At 42.8% G+C, this 15,026-nt stretch overlaps 1 protein-coding gene across 1 annotated transcript; it reads right to left on the reverse strand.

Annotated features, from left to right (window-relative positions):
- Positions 1-201: 201 nt before the first annotated feature.
- Positions 202-4,241, reverse strand: Klhl9 (kelch like family member 9). The gene has a single exon (XM_048453054.3). The coding sequence runs from the start codon at positions 3,758-3,760 to the stop codon at positions 1,907-1,909; it is 1,854 nt and encodes a 617-aa protein (XP_048309011.1). The 5' UTR covers positions 3,761-4,241; the 3' UTR covers positions 202-1,906.
- Between the last annotated feature and the right edge of the window lie 10,785 nt (positions 4,242-15,026).

A 15,026-nucleotide genomic window follows, 5' to 3' on the forward strand; every position in this document is an offset into this window, starting at 1 on the left:
AGGCTGTGCTGTATCATCTCAGCATGTCAGAGTCAGCATGAAAAATAATGTATCAATTCCACGTTTAAAAATGAACCATAGGAAAGCTATCCACAAAGGTCAAAATATAGAAGGGACAGATTTGGTTTCAAAAATAACTGAACAGCTTCTATTTGTAAAACTAAGAGTTTGGGAGGGGGTAGAGGCAATACAAGAAAATACCAGTTAAATATTTTTATTAAAGAAATTCTGTAACTTGATATGGAAAACAAAGCAATTCTAATAGGTATCACATGGAAAAGAACATGGACATTTGACCAAAGAGAAAAATGAAGCTATTCAAAATACATAAGCATTCATTCTTCTTGTTTATTCAATACACATATTACACAGTTAGTAGCAATTTTTACCTTAACTTCTAAAATTCTTCAATATGTCTAATCTAAGTAATAAAAAAATGGAGTCATTACAAAAACACAAAGAAAATTTCTGTCAATGTAGAAATCATAAAAAGCATTAAGATAAATCAACCCTTGTATGGGCAATAAGTAAAGTTCAGATTCCAGAAGTCAAACCCCTCTCCTCGGTCTGCATTCCATTAAGAGACAGACTGTCAATGGCATCGCTCCTGATTACACTGTCACTCTCCCAGGGCTGGCCATACTCACATCTATGTATGCGCATTTTTTTCCTTCAGTTGAACTACTTTTCCAGAAAAGCACATATTCAGTATCACTTATTACCAAGGACCACTATAATTCCATTTGTCCCTTTAAGATTTTCCCCTGTAGTTCTCAGCCAGAAAGTATTCCCACAGTACTGAAGGTCTACTTTAGCCCTGCCGTAAAGAAACCAGCTGGCTAGTTAGGGGTCCTGAGTCAAGGCAGAAGGGGCTGTTTCTGATCTGTTTGCTCAGCCCTCAGCCTGGAGGCAGCTCACATAGCTCAGGATGCTTATCAGCTGCAGCAGCACCAGGAGTCACTCGGAATCAGACAATAAGCATGTCAGTGACGAAGCTGGCCAAACTTAAAATCTTATAGCTTTGTTCAGAATGATTAACTTTCACTGCCGAATTTCACGGAAAAACTGAGAAAAAAAATAATTCTCCAAAACTTGGCTTCTGCTAATCTCTATACATGTAACTGCAGAGCACACAGGAAAACTAATTAAATTTCATTTAAAGGAAAAATCTCATTAAATGACAAATTTGGCTGTCAATTTGCTGTAGCCCTTAACTACCTAAATTTTGCTTAGGACTTTAGACACTAACTCTCTGGTATTAAATTTCCATTGAAATAAAATTAGTTGCTTTCTAGAAGAAAACATTAGTTCATTTTCACTACAGTTGAAGTTTCTATCAATCCTAAAAGTTTATACGTATGTACACATAAATTTATGTGAGCATGTCTGTCTGTGTACACACTTTAAATTTTTTCTCCAGTGAGATTAGCAAATTCTGACTGTTTCTTCTAGCTAATATTTTTACTACTACTTCTACCTAAGAAACTTAATATATTCTAAGGGTGCTCACACAGCCTATTTAACAGTCAAAAACTATCCAAGTGGGAGGTAGCTGAACCTTGGCAATCTTGTATTATTTTAGTTTATAACAGGGGACCTCCATTTGATGTTTCAGTCAAATCAAACTTTCAACTTTGTAGCATAACAGACAATTACACATCCACTATGATCACCTACAACTGGACATGTAACACCACGAAAGACAACTTTTATGGATCTTTTCCGCTTGTTAAACAGCTAAATATATTTAACACATTTTTCAGAATACAGTTGTTAGTCATTTAATAAACAAACAAACAAACAAAAATCCCTAAGTTACCTTTTTGTCTATTAACCGTAGTAATAGAGACAACTGGAGGGGAACTGGGAGATCCTCTAGACACACTGAAAACGTATTCCCTTGGATCTAAGAATGATCTGAAGGTGCTGACAGAGGGGATTCTCTAGAAGGCGACCCAGGGTTTTCTTCCGGTGGGAAAACTGTGAGAGTACAAGCCCGAATGCCACCAAGTGACTCTGGGAGATCAAAAACTTTATGCCACTCATCTTTTTCTGGGTCGTATTTCTGGACAATTTCTACCATGCAACGGTTATTCCAAGAATATCCACCAACGACATAGATTTTGTTTTCAAAGACAGCAACTCCAACATCACTCTGACCTCTTAGCATAGCAGCAATGGGAGTCCACTGGTCCAGAGTTGGCGAATAGTATTCACAGCTCAGCACATCATCGTAATCGCTCGTGCCTCTGAAGTGGTTGCCACCAATCACATACAGCTTGTCTCCAACGGTACACATGCAATGCAGTCCTCGGACGGTAGTCATGGGAGCCTTCTGTGTCCACTTGTCTGTATCCGGGTCAAAGCACATGAGCTCATTTTGGAAAGTGTCATGGGTAATTCCTCCTGAAATATACATTAAGCCCCCATACACTGTTCCAGCATGGCCATAGTGGGGTTCACTCATCTTCGCAACATAGCTCCATTCATTCATTCTGGGGTTGTAACATTCTACTGTGGCCAGCTCGCCAGCTGCACTGCGCCCGCCAACCGCATATAAATGTCCTTTGAGGGCACTCAGGTGAAAGAACGTGCGCTTCTCATTTAATGATGCCACCTGCATCCACTTATTGTAGCGAGGGTCAAATCTGAAAACTGTATCAACAGCAGTTTTTCCTTTTGTATCATAATTACTCTGACCACCGACTACATAAAGGAAATTTCCAATGACAGCAATGCCATGCTGGTATCGAGGGGCATCCATGGGGGCTAACGATTTCCACTCCTGTGCCCTCTCATCGTACATCCGCAACTCTTTACTGACAACGAGCTGCTGCCTCAAAACTCCCCCTAGCGTAACCAAGTGCGTAGAATCAGACCGAATGGCAGTTCTGTCTGACTGCATCACTGGTTGCATGTACGGCATCATTTGGTAATTGCTTGCTTCCAGAAGTAAGTTCACACACGTATTGTCTGTTCTCATGAAATCTACTGTCTGCACATAGTTGATGAGGTCCTGTGGTGTCATCAGTGGAAAGCGAATATTCTTCATTAATTTGGCGGCATAGTCCATCCGAGGGTCTTCCAGCCTCAACCAGCGGCAGGCTGCCTTGAAGAGGTCAAGCTCGGAACAGTGCTTGAGACTATTGCTGGAAAGCACAAAGGCGAGCCGCTCAAAGGGGAGTTTGAGAAACTCCCCAGTACTCAACAACGCAGGGAAGTTCTTCAGGATGAAATTATTTACATATTTATCCACTTCTATAAGATTGTAGGTGTTGGCAATCCGTCCAACCTCGACACAGTTTTCTAAAGAGACGCCTGATATAAGAAATACTTTACAGAAGTCCAAAACGGGTAAGATTTGTAGAAAGCTGGCCGCTTCAAGGGTGTCCTGAAGATTGTCCATATTAAGAGACAGTTTTGCAGTGTAAATAAAATCAATGATTTTCTTCAGGCCAACCTTGTTCACCCCGTGAAGCTTAATGCACATTAAATCTTGCTCTTTCATTCCCCCTGTGAACATGGCCTTGAAATAATCACTGGCAGACGCCATCATGGCTCGGTGGACCGGGAAGATCTCCTCTCCATCGCCAGGCACCAGAGTCACGTCACAAAGCAGCCCCTCTATCCTGAGCTGATCAAAGCCTTGCAACACCACCGAGCTGTGCGTGTTGCTGGTGAAGAACCGCGTCGTTCCCGCCTTGCAGGGTTGCAGGTGGGCAGAGACGCCCATCTCGCCGCTCCCGAGAGACACCTTCATGTGAAAGCCCCGCGCGAGCCGCGAGCGGCAGGCCGCAGACGTGGCAAAGAGGCCGCTCCGGGTAGACTCGGGAGGGGGGGGCCGCCGATGCAAGGGCCAGCGGTCGCCGCAGCAGCACCGCTCCGCGCCCACGGACGCCCGCCCCGCCGCAGGACCACGCAGCGCCGCTCAAATCTGACGGCGGTGCGGCTGAGTCATAACCCGAGGCAGTTACGGGACCGTTTCACCCCGGTCGGCCCGCGCGGGCGGCCTCCGCAGCTGCGCTCCGGGCGGGGGAGGGGCCGTCACGGCCTGCGCACCGCCGCTGCCGATGCCCGCTGGGCTCCGCTGCGCCCTCGGATGTCCCCCGCAGCGTCGTCACGGCCACCGGCTCGGCTTGGAGCAGGGCTTGGAACCGCAGCTTGGGCCTGGAACGGCGGCCGAGACCGGACACCTAGCCCTCCCGTCCTTCCGGAAAGACCGAATCCCAGGATCCCCCGGGTTAGGAGCGGCTGTGCAGCTACTGCGCCTGCGCGGCTGGCCTGGCTCGGGGGCGGGTGGATGGGGGAAGGGCGCGGGAGGACTGGGGGCGGGGTTACGCTCCGCCAGCACGGCCGTGGAGGGGGGCTCCCCCTGCAGGCGAGTTTGTGGGAGTGCGCATGCGTGCTTTTACGCTTGCGGAGGGAGGGTTCCCGAATGCTTTTCAAGAATGCGTTCTTTTTAGGGTTTCCGCTTACCGTCTTCTGCCAGAACAGCCTCGAAACGTAGCCTTTGTTAAAACTGAGAAGAACATGGCAGAAGAAATCACTGTATTATCGAATTTTCTCACTTTAAAAACAGTTTTACAGTTTACATCACACTCAATAAACACTTCAATTAAAATATTGGTTGTAAGTTTTTCTAATCATTTTAATTGTTACTAAAATTTAGTCCTAATGATACATTTTGAATGTTCGGCAGGAGCTATAATGCCGTCATAAATACTTAATTCATGGTTGTGTTGTCCAAGCAATATTTTTAAGTGGTTACACAATCTTCCAATAATTAAAAATGTTATAGTTTACTTTGCCCACTGTTTTCTCCTAAATGTACAAATCTTGTCCTCCATTGTCCTTTGGAATATGTAACAAGCTTAAGAGAATTTGGACACAGAATTTATTCTGTTTTGGATGATGATAACATTTGACAGAATATGCTAGTCAGTGTTTACAAAATATTGTTACCAACAATGCTTGGGTTTGCATTTGCCTTCTGTTGAATTTCCCTTTTGTGGGTATTTTTATTAATGTGCAGTTCTTTAACTAATGGAAATCTCTATTTTATATTTGAAGATAAGTATATAATTTGTCATGACTCTCTATTCTCTGAATTTGACCTTATTGCTATCTTTCAAATCTTTCTAGATTTTACTTGTATGCAAGAATTTACTTGTATGTAAGTAAGAACATACTTAGCCTTCTCTTCTGTTTTTTAGTTCTTCTCTGAATAGCATATATACTGTTATAACTTTCTGGTTGTTCTTTCTTTTTTCTTTTTGGTTTTTTTTTTTTTTGAGTTCAAGGTTTTCCAAAATTGGTATATAGAGAGCATGCTTACAACATGTTGTTCACCACGAAATGTGTGCACCATAAGTTACTTAACTACGAGTGATTTATCTTTCTTTCTTTCTTTCTCCCTGTTGCTTCTGCCGAATTGCAGCAATTCCAGGAGGCTAGTAGACCAACACTGTTTTCCCAAGGTGCTCTGGCAGCAATCCAGCTTTGTTGAAATGAAACCAGTCTTGAGAAATTCTTGTGGCCAAGGGACATTCTGGGAGGATATTTGGTACAGGAGTGGAAGAGAGCATTCCCCAACTTGTTGTGAAATGTGGGCTCGGCTGTAAAGAGGGACTTCCGAGGGATTACTTTCTACCTGGAGAAGAAAGAAGAAAATCACTGTGCCTGAGTAGGTATCAGAGCAAGAATCACATCAGTCTTTTTGTCATTAAACTTTCAAGATTAATAGATGAGAAACCAGAGATGAACATTAATGGTTATTAGGGACAGATGTTTTTCATATTCCAGCTTTTAGTTATTGCAAAAGACTATTGTTTTCTGCTTTCAACATGAAATGAATCCATTGTGTCACAACATTTGGTGGTCACGTTAAATAGCTATGTGTTAAAGCATCTACTTAGGGACATCAGCCCACTAGGCAGCACTATTTACTCATATGCTTTTTTATTTTATATTATAATATTATATAATCATTATATATCATGTATATATTATATATGATTATATATTTTATTATATCAATTCTAATTGGTTTATTATAATTTTAATTTATTAAATCTTAGTATTTTGAAGATATATCATGTTCACCTTCACATTTCACTAGTAACAAAAAGTTTTTAACTTCACAGTTTAAGTGATTTTTTATCACTTAAAGTTTTACTTTTAGACCTTTCATGTTTACTCTTAAGTCAATGTCAAGGCTGGTTTCTTATTCACAAATGAAGAATGAAGGTCCAGTTTACTCAAGTTATAAGTAATACTCAATCATGTGATAGCTTTCAGAACACTATAGCATGGTGTATACAGTAGGGGTTTGCTTTTTATTCTTGGGAATTCCCCGTTTTTAGTAAAATTATTAATAGCTTTAAAACCATCTTCCTGTGTGATGCCCACTGGTCTCTTTTGTGCTGGCTAGAGATGTCCATCACCACTCTGGGCTCAGATAATCAATTTTAATTATATTATATGCTAACTTTGAAGGCAAAAGGAAAGTGTCTTCATCGTAAGAAACTGGAAGGTTCAGAGGTTCTAACTTGACACTGCATATCGTTCTGCGATTTACAGAGTGTAGGGGTTAGAGGTTCTAACTGGGGAACTAGACTAGAGCTGGTCAGCAGAGGCCAAGGATGAAGGAAGTCTCCAAGTAAAATGAAAATGATGGAAACGTTCAAAGCTAAATCGTGGGAACTTTGCCTCACAGTGAAGGGAAGCACAAGGGGGAACTCAAAGGGCACTGGGATGGTATGGAGGGACAAGGCGGAAATGCCCAGGCGAAATGGTGACAAGAGAGTGTATTACAGAAGAACCACATTTAAAAGGCATTGCTTTGGGGTCAGAGAGGTAGTCCAGTGTGATGATCCAATGCTGGAAGAGACAACCAACTCCTCCAAGTTGTCCCGCAACCTCCATGTGTGTGACCCTCAACATATAGGAAGTAAATAGTAAAGGACTGAAGTGTTTATACTTACTTTTAACTTTTAATAATTTTTTAAAAGAGTTTATCTTACTTTCTGAGAAAGTGGAGGTTGGTTTTCAGAATTAATTCCACCAAATTCAGAATGGAAGATTTGTTGGGGGAAGCTGTTTCTTCGTTCACAGCAAAATGATCACACAGAAACTATATTATTTGCAATACTGTTTGGCCAATAGCTTAAGCATATTTTTAGCTACCTCTTATATCCGAAACTAACCATCTCTATTAATCTGTGTATCGCCACATGGCTGTGACTTACCGGGTAAAGTTTTGTCCAGCGACTGTCTTCGGAGGGGCTACCTGGCCTCTCACTGACTCTGCCTACTTTCTATATTTCTGTTTGGAGTTCCTGTCTGGCTTTATTCTGTTAAGTCATTGACTGAAAACAGATTCGTTATGAACCAATGGCAATAAAACATATTCACAGCATACAGAAGGGATGTTCACTTAGGGTAAACAAGAGGGAAAAGAGATACCCCCTGAGGGTACATAATAGAAAACACATTAAGGGTAAATTGAACAGAAAGCTCTTTGGGGGATATTACAACATATATAATTTTTAGCTTTCTACCTTGAGTCAAGATTTCACTATGTAGCCTTGGAAACTCATGTGTGGATCAGGCTGCCTCAAGATGTATCTGCATCTGCTTCTTGGGTGCTGAAATTAAAAGTATATGTCCCCAACGTAGAAATTTTAACTTTTTCTGGTTTTTCTTTTTTATTAAGAATTTTTTAAATACAATCTTTTCTCATTTTACATAGCTATCCCCACTTCCACTCCCCTTCTTCCTCTTCACCCTTCAATCCACCGCCCCCCCCCAGTATTTAACTTTTTATAACACTTTTTAGGATTTATTGCAAGGAATGGCTCTAGGTGTACAAGACACACGAAATCAGTATTTTATTTCTTTTTATATAATAAGCTAAAACATCTAAATAACTTCTTGAATGCCAAACATTGTTTAACAATTCGAAAATATTAGTTGATGAAATGCTTTGTTTTTGCATTGCTCACTATTTTTGATCCCCTTTATTTGGTTTTCATTTTAACTATAATTTTGTATGATTATAAATTATGCCTACACTTACTTATGTTCATCTTTCAAACTTTCCCTTAGTGCCAGAATATTGGGCCTGTAGAAACAGTCTCTCCCATCTCATATCTGCTGGCTTAAGACCTTCTCATATATTTTAATTTTCTTTTCCTTATTATCCATGCTCCCCTTAATAAAGGCACGAAGGCAGCAGCAGCTGAGAGCTCATATCCTAATTCTCAAGTTGGAAGCAGAAAGAGTCAACCTGAAATGGCCTGAGTCTCAGAAACCCCTCCACTATGACACACCTCCTCCACTAAGGCCACACCTTCTAATCCTGCCCAAACAGTCCACTGACTGGGGGCAAAGAATTCAAATATATGAGCCTATGGGGGCCAGTCTCATTAAAAACTGCATTGGCTATTTAATCTCTCCACTGTTAGTATGTGTCCTGGTTAGCTTTGTCAATTTGACATGGCTTATAGTCGTATGTCAGAGAGCTTCAGCTGAGGAATTGCTTCAGTGAGATTGGCCTGTGGGAATATCTGCAAAGGATTGTTCTGATTATTAGCTGATCTAGGGGCACTCATTTTTGGCAGTCCCAACCCTAGGCAAGGTGGTCCTGGATTGTGTAAGGGCTAGCAAAACTTGAGCAATCCAGAGAGTGAACCAGCAAGTGGCATTCCTCTCCGGTTCCTGCCTCCAGGTCTCTGACTTGGGGGTCAAAACATGTTCCTTTCTTGGAGTCTGATTAATGATGTATCTACACTAAACTGGAAGGTAGAAAGAATCTGAAATTCTGATGGCTGAATTATTAGCAGTTTTCAGTGAGCTTCATGTTTAATGGTGCATCAAATATCTTCTTACAGTAGATTCTCAACATCATCAACTCACAGGATAAGTAAGAGGTCTCTTGTTATTACTAGAAATGTATTTATTTCATTGTATCTATGGGTTAGGAGTGCACCATCATTCTCTACCTATGACACAGTAATAAAAGGGAAGCTGTACTCAAACTTTGTCTAGACTCTAGAGGTTTACTAATCACCTCTTGAGGAAACCAAGAGAGTTATTGCGTCTTTCATGGCCCTAATTGCTTGGCAAAGTCCTTAACTCACAGTGATAAATACCTGAAGCTTGCATCTCACTTCCTTCAGAACACGGATTGGATGGAAGTCGCTGCAAAGAGAGGACTTATGATTCATCTCAGGACAAACACTAGTGGGTGGGATAACCACTGTTCCCTCACTAAAACACACCACAGACCTTGTATCTAATGGCTCGTCCTACATCAAAACAGTCTTTTTGTGAAGTTCCAAAAGTTTCAAAAGAGCAAATGTTACTGTGGACAACCACATTCCTGAAGTAAACCACAGATGCTCCTGATTAGGAGATGATCCTCCGCAACCCCTGAAGAACATACAAAAGAAAATCAGGCAAGCTTCAGGCAGAGCAGGTCAAAAATTATGGACAATGGATCTCAAGTCTCATTTTCCGCAGCCAGGCGATTGAGTTGAGTTTGCCAGTGTGGACCTTAATGAGCCCTGGTGAGATGGCATGATATTCTCCATTGCTGGGCATTTTGTGCCTGTTGCAGAGGTCAGTTCCAATGCTCTGTAAAATCTCTGTTCTTTTTCATGGATGATGCCCAGATTGAATAACAATGCTATATAATTTGCTATTCCATAAAAATGAAACTTTTCCATCTTTCCTTTCTTTACATAGATATAATCACACCCATATTTTCCAAGTTGGTTCTTAAGTTGCAAAAACAAAATGAGCAGAATTGTAATGGATGGCCCGTGTTCCCACCAAAGGTCACAAGGGTGCCACCTGAGACCATGCTGGAGTCCAAGGGACTTGCAGCTGCCAGGGCCATACTGACCTGTAGTGCTACGTGTGGCCTTGGAGTAGTCTGGGCCTGGGCTGCTGCTGAGGGCCGTGTCTGGATCCATGGCCCACCACAACCAGGGACCACACTGATGTCTGTGGATCAGGTTATCACCAAAGTCAGTACAGATGCCTGGGTCTGGGCCAACACCTGAGGCCATGTTGGTGCTGGAGGGTCATGCTGCCATTGGGGCCTTGCAAATCAAGCTGACCTGCACTGCCACCTGGGGCCATGTTGATATTCAGGCCCAAGCTATGGCCAGGGGCCATGTCTGGGTCTGGGGCTCAACTGCAGGCAGGGTTTGTTCTGAGATCTATGGCTCCTGTTGCCATCAGGGGCTGCTCAACTGGTTTAGGGTCTCTACAGCCACCTGGGACCATGTTGCTGCTGGGCCCATTACAATCTGAGAGGTATATGCTGCCACCCAGGTCCATGGTGACATTCAGGCCCAAGCTGCTGTTAGTGGTCATGTCTGGGTCTGTGATCCTGTCACAGCTGGGTCTGTGTTGATGTCCGTTGCTCATGTTACCACAAGAGCCCATTCAAACCATGTGTTGAACCATGAGTGGAAGTACAAGGGCCTCATTGAGCTGGTCCTACCCCTCATTCACCTGAAGAAAGCTGCCCCTACTTCATTGGAGAGCTGACCCCATTCTTCAGTGGTCCTGGGATTATGGACCCCAGTGACCCCAGCATAGGAAAACCGACCCCACACGCATTAAGAGAGTTTGCTCCCCACACTTGGGAAAGATGGCCCCACCCTTCACCACAGTTGTGGGAGCGTTGGTCCCCCAGCTGGGACTGACCAATTCAGCAGTCACCCAGGTACACATCCAGGGCCTTGAGCTGGCATACCCCAACATCTACCCCATCTCTGACATGCTGGAGTGCGTGAAGGGACTGGTCCAGCAGGGCCATGGCCGCATGGTCTACAGACTTGGGGCAACAGTGGCCTTGAACCTGAACAACAGCACATTATACAATGAAGTTTTGCAAGGAAAACTGGACAAAAGGGTGAACTGAATGATACACAGAACCTCCCAGTGCCACTAAGATAAAGAGATGATGGAGAGGCAAAGACAGAGAAGTGAAGGGTTTTTTGCTTGTTTTGTTTGCTTTTTGATGTTATGTTTGTCTGTTTTTAATTGAAATTGATATTCTTATTTTTATTTATTGTTGTTTTTGTTATTTTGTGCTTATTTTAATCTTTATCTTATTTTTATTATTTCTTTGTTAGTTTTCCTTTGAGGGGGGGCACTAGAAGGGTCAGGGTGGTTATGGAGAGACTGGTAAATGAGTGGGACTGCGGTGCATGATGTGAAATTCCCAAAGACTCAACAAAAAAATACCTTGAAAGAAAATTGAAATACTTTCTGACCACTCTAGTTTTGAAATGCTAAAGCTGTATTTTTTCTTTCCTAATGCTTAAGTATATATTTGGGGATTTATTTATTTTACGCATGTGAGTCTTGTGCCTACCTGTCTAGCTGTGCACCACATGGGTGAAGTGATCACAGAGAGCAGAAGAGGAAAGTAGACCTTCTGGGGCTGGAGTTACAGATGGCTGTGAGCAGCCAAGTGGATTGTGGGAGGGAAACCCTGAGCCTCTGAAGAAGCAATTGCCGCTCTCAACAGCTGGGCTACCTCTCCAACCCAACATCTGCATATTTCTTTATTGACAAATGATTACTATGATTGCAAAATGTTTTAGAGCAGATTAGTTTCTAGTGTAGATGTGTATTTTCTAGCACCATGATATTTTGAGTGCTGGACATATGTGTGCTACAAATAAAAGCAAATATATTGGCAGTTTATGCTCAATTTATTTTTCTGGGAAAAACCCAAGATGGTCACTAGGAAGCTGCTTGGTGCGTACCTGCAGCTCCATAATCAAGAGTCCTCGGATTTCAATGTATACAGAGATATTCTCTGAGACTTACATGTCAGTTTAGTACCAGGGTGTCCCTGCTTTCTTTTCCTTGTCCTCCGTAAGGTAAAACCATCCCTTACCTACACAGGTGTTCTGCCCAAGCCCTTGGGATCAAGTGGCCATGGACTGAGTCCTCTGAAACTATGAGCTCAAATAAAATTTGCTCTTTAACATCGTTTACATCAGCTTTTTGGTCACAGTGATGCAAGTCTTCAATATGTGAAGCATTCTCAAGTTTCCTTGTTAGACCCTGAACTCACAGAGAACCTCTGTTAACTCTGAGCCTTGCCTACCCATCTCCATTATCTTCTTACATCTGTGTAGGTCATTACTAACTCAGCCACTACCAACACTGGTGCAGCCAGGATCCTGGGCTCCCTTGAGTAGTTTTGGAAGGTTCAAGTGGCATCTCAGTATTCAGTACAGAGACAAGACCAATCTAGGATACTAAAAGTTTAGTATCAACCACTAGAGCAGAACCAGTGGGTACAACTCCCTTGAGGGCCACATATCAAATATTTACTTATGATTCATAACAATAGAAAAATTACAGTTATGACATAGCAACAAAATTGTCTTATGGCTGAGGGTCACCATCACATGAGAAACTGCATTAAAGGACCACAGTATTAGGAAAATTGAGAACTGATGCTCTAGAGGAAAGGGATTGTGTACCCACCAGACCCAACTGGATTCAGCATTGGATCTTAGTAATTTATCTATGGCATTTATAAAATGGAGAAAATAATGATCCTTAATCTATTTTATGCACAAATCTCACTCTAGCTCTCTGCTCCTGCTGTGGCCCTGGCAAGCCCACTCCTGTTTTTGAGACTTCTCCTTCCCCCAGGTTTCTAAATGAGAAAACATAATCATAAAAACATGTGGAACCATCTGGAAAATGCCATATGGGAATCGGTCATTATTTCCAACCCCTCTGGTTCCACTGACTTGCATTTTAAAACTAAATGGGGGGAGTGCTGGAGAGATGGCTCTGAGGTTAAGAGTACTGGCTGATCTTCCAGAGCTCCTGAGTTCAATTCCCAGCAACCACATGGTGGCTCACAACCATCTGTAATGAGATCTGGCACCGTCTCCCTGAAAGTGTATATATAATAAATATATAAATTACAAAAAACTCCTCAAGGGACCTACATCCCTTGCCAGGCCCCAGCAGGTGACCAGGATTCTCAGGTTGCCCTGGGAATTGTGGGGGTTTACCTTTCCATGGAACCAGGAGGTCCTCTTCAATGATCGCTTGAGGACAACTCTTGAAATCATGTTTTAGCAGGTTAGAAACGCTGATGGATTCTCAGTAGGAAACTCTTGAGGGAGTTTGGTTTTCATAACAATGCTGTTATGAAATAGCAATAACATAACAATGCTATCCCTTCACACATCTATTCACATTTTCTGAATGAGTGTGGCATTTGGTCTTTGTCACCTGCCGGGAAAGATGCTGTGTCCTGAGAGCTTGAATCACAGGACTAGAGCTATTTAACTCCTTGAGAACTGGCTTTAGCTTGGAGAACGATGTGTGGCTAGGGTGGGGAAAAGTGACTGTGACATTTCTGCCACACCGTCATCCTGCCTTCCATGATTCATATTTGTGAAGACACCCCATCTTCAAGCACAACAATTTTCACAATGCTATCTCTAGAGCACAAATAAATTCCTACAAAGCAAACATTGGGTGTCTTTAGAGAGGGAAATTCTAACCAAGACCTTGACCTGGTCTCTGAGCCCTTCAGACTTGTTCTCTTCACTCCGATTACTCTGAGCAGGATTTAGTTCTGGCATGGGCCAGGCCAGGTTATACAGCATCCATGGAGCCAAAGCTTCCTCTCTGATCATCTCAGAATAGTAGGAGAAAATAAACCACACATCCCCAAAATGGAACTTGAAGCGTTAGACTCTAATGGTTAGAGTATTAAGGCCCTAAGTTCAAAGGGTGAGGAAAAGTCAGTCCATACACTCCTAGTGAGCCAAGGTATTATTCACTTGCCCCAAGACCTCATTCTATGCCTGATGAAAGCTGGGAAGGTGGGAGCTTCAATGGGGAGGAAAAAACACCTCTCCTATGTCCATGTGGCATGCATGCTTCAGGCCCTTAGGGACATAGAACTCCTGACCACAGAATGCCAGGTTTTGTTAGTAGAGTTAGTGGTGATGGTGGGACAAGTACATTATTGACCTCTCCGCTGCTGGAGAAAGTTTCCCTACTGTGCTTTCCTACCCCATCTGAGAGAGAGAGAGAGAGAGAGAGAGAGAGAGAGAGAGAGAGAGAAGCTCTAAGAGGTACCAAGCATCAATGACTATTGAAAACTATTGGGCACAGGATGTGGTAAGTTGGTAAACTGAGGTGGCTTGTCTGTTTTCTCTCCTCCCACAAAGGAGGAAGAGTGATGTGAGTGAGTCTGAAAAGCTAACGGGAGGGTGGAGGGGAGAGAGGAGAGTATACAATTTATGGCTATGAGGAGGAAACCAAGTCTGTCCAAATTCACACCCAGGCTAGTCACAGGGAAATACTTGCATTCAAAGATAATGAATGACGTGGGGCTCAGTCTGGGTCACAAAGGCCCATCTGCCCCCACCTCTAGGAGCCCATCTCGGAAGATGTTCTGCAACAGTACTTTTTCCCTTTAGATATTTGCTTTACATGTAAGAAAATTAGCTATTAAACAGTGGATATCGAACTGGGCGATAGACTTTGCTGGTCCAGATGCCAAGATCATGATGCCAGGGTCAACCTGAAGTTCTGTTGCATTTGTGTCGAAGGTACTTTGAGAAAAGTGTAGAATGGTGGTTTGCATAAAAACCTGGAAGTCATTATTAACTTTCTGTATTGGCTTTCCATCACTATAACAAAGTATATGGTGCAGGCTACTTAGGAAATAAAAAACGAGTTCATTTGAGCTCTAGCTCAAGTCCAAGGTCAGCTGAACTAACTTGGGCCTTAGGAGAATCCATGCTGACAGGAATGTGCATTGGAGCTGGAGCCCATATTCCTTCAAGGGACAGTGAGAGCAGAAGGACAGACAAGAAGGTGGAGGAAAGAAAGAAGAAGAAGAAGAAGGGGTGTGAGAAGGACTGGGGAAAGCAGAGCAAGGGAGGGACAAAGAGAGAGAGTGAGGGGGATATGAATTTTCATCCACACCCCATGGAATGAACAGCATGCTCCCT

Source organism: Myodes glareolus, chromosome 3, assembly GCF_982192425.1.
Source record: "Myodes glareolus chromosome 3, mMyoGla1.1, whole genome shotgun sequence".
Classification (NCBI taxonomy): Eukaryota; Metazoa; Chordata; class Mammalia; order Rodentia; family Cricetidae; genus Myodes; species Myodes glareolus.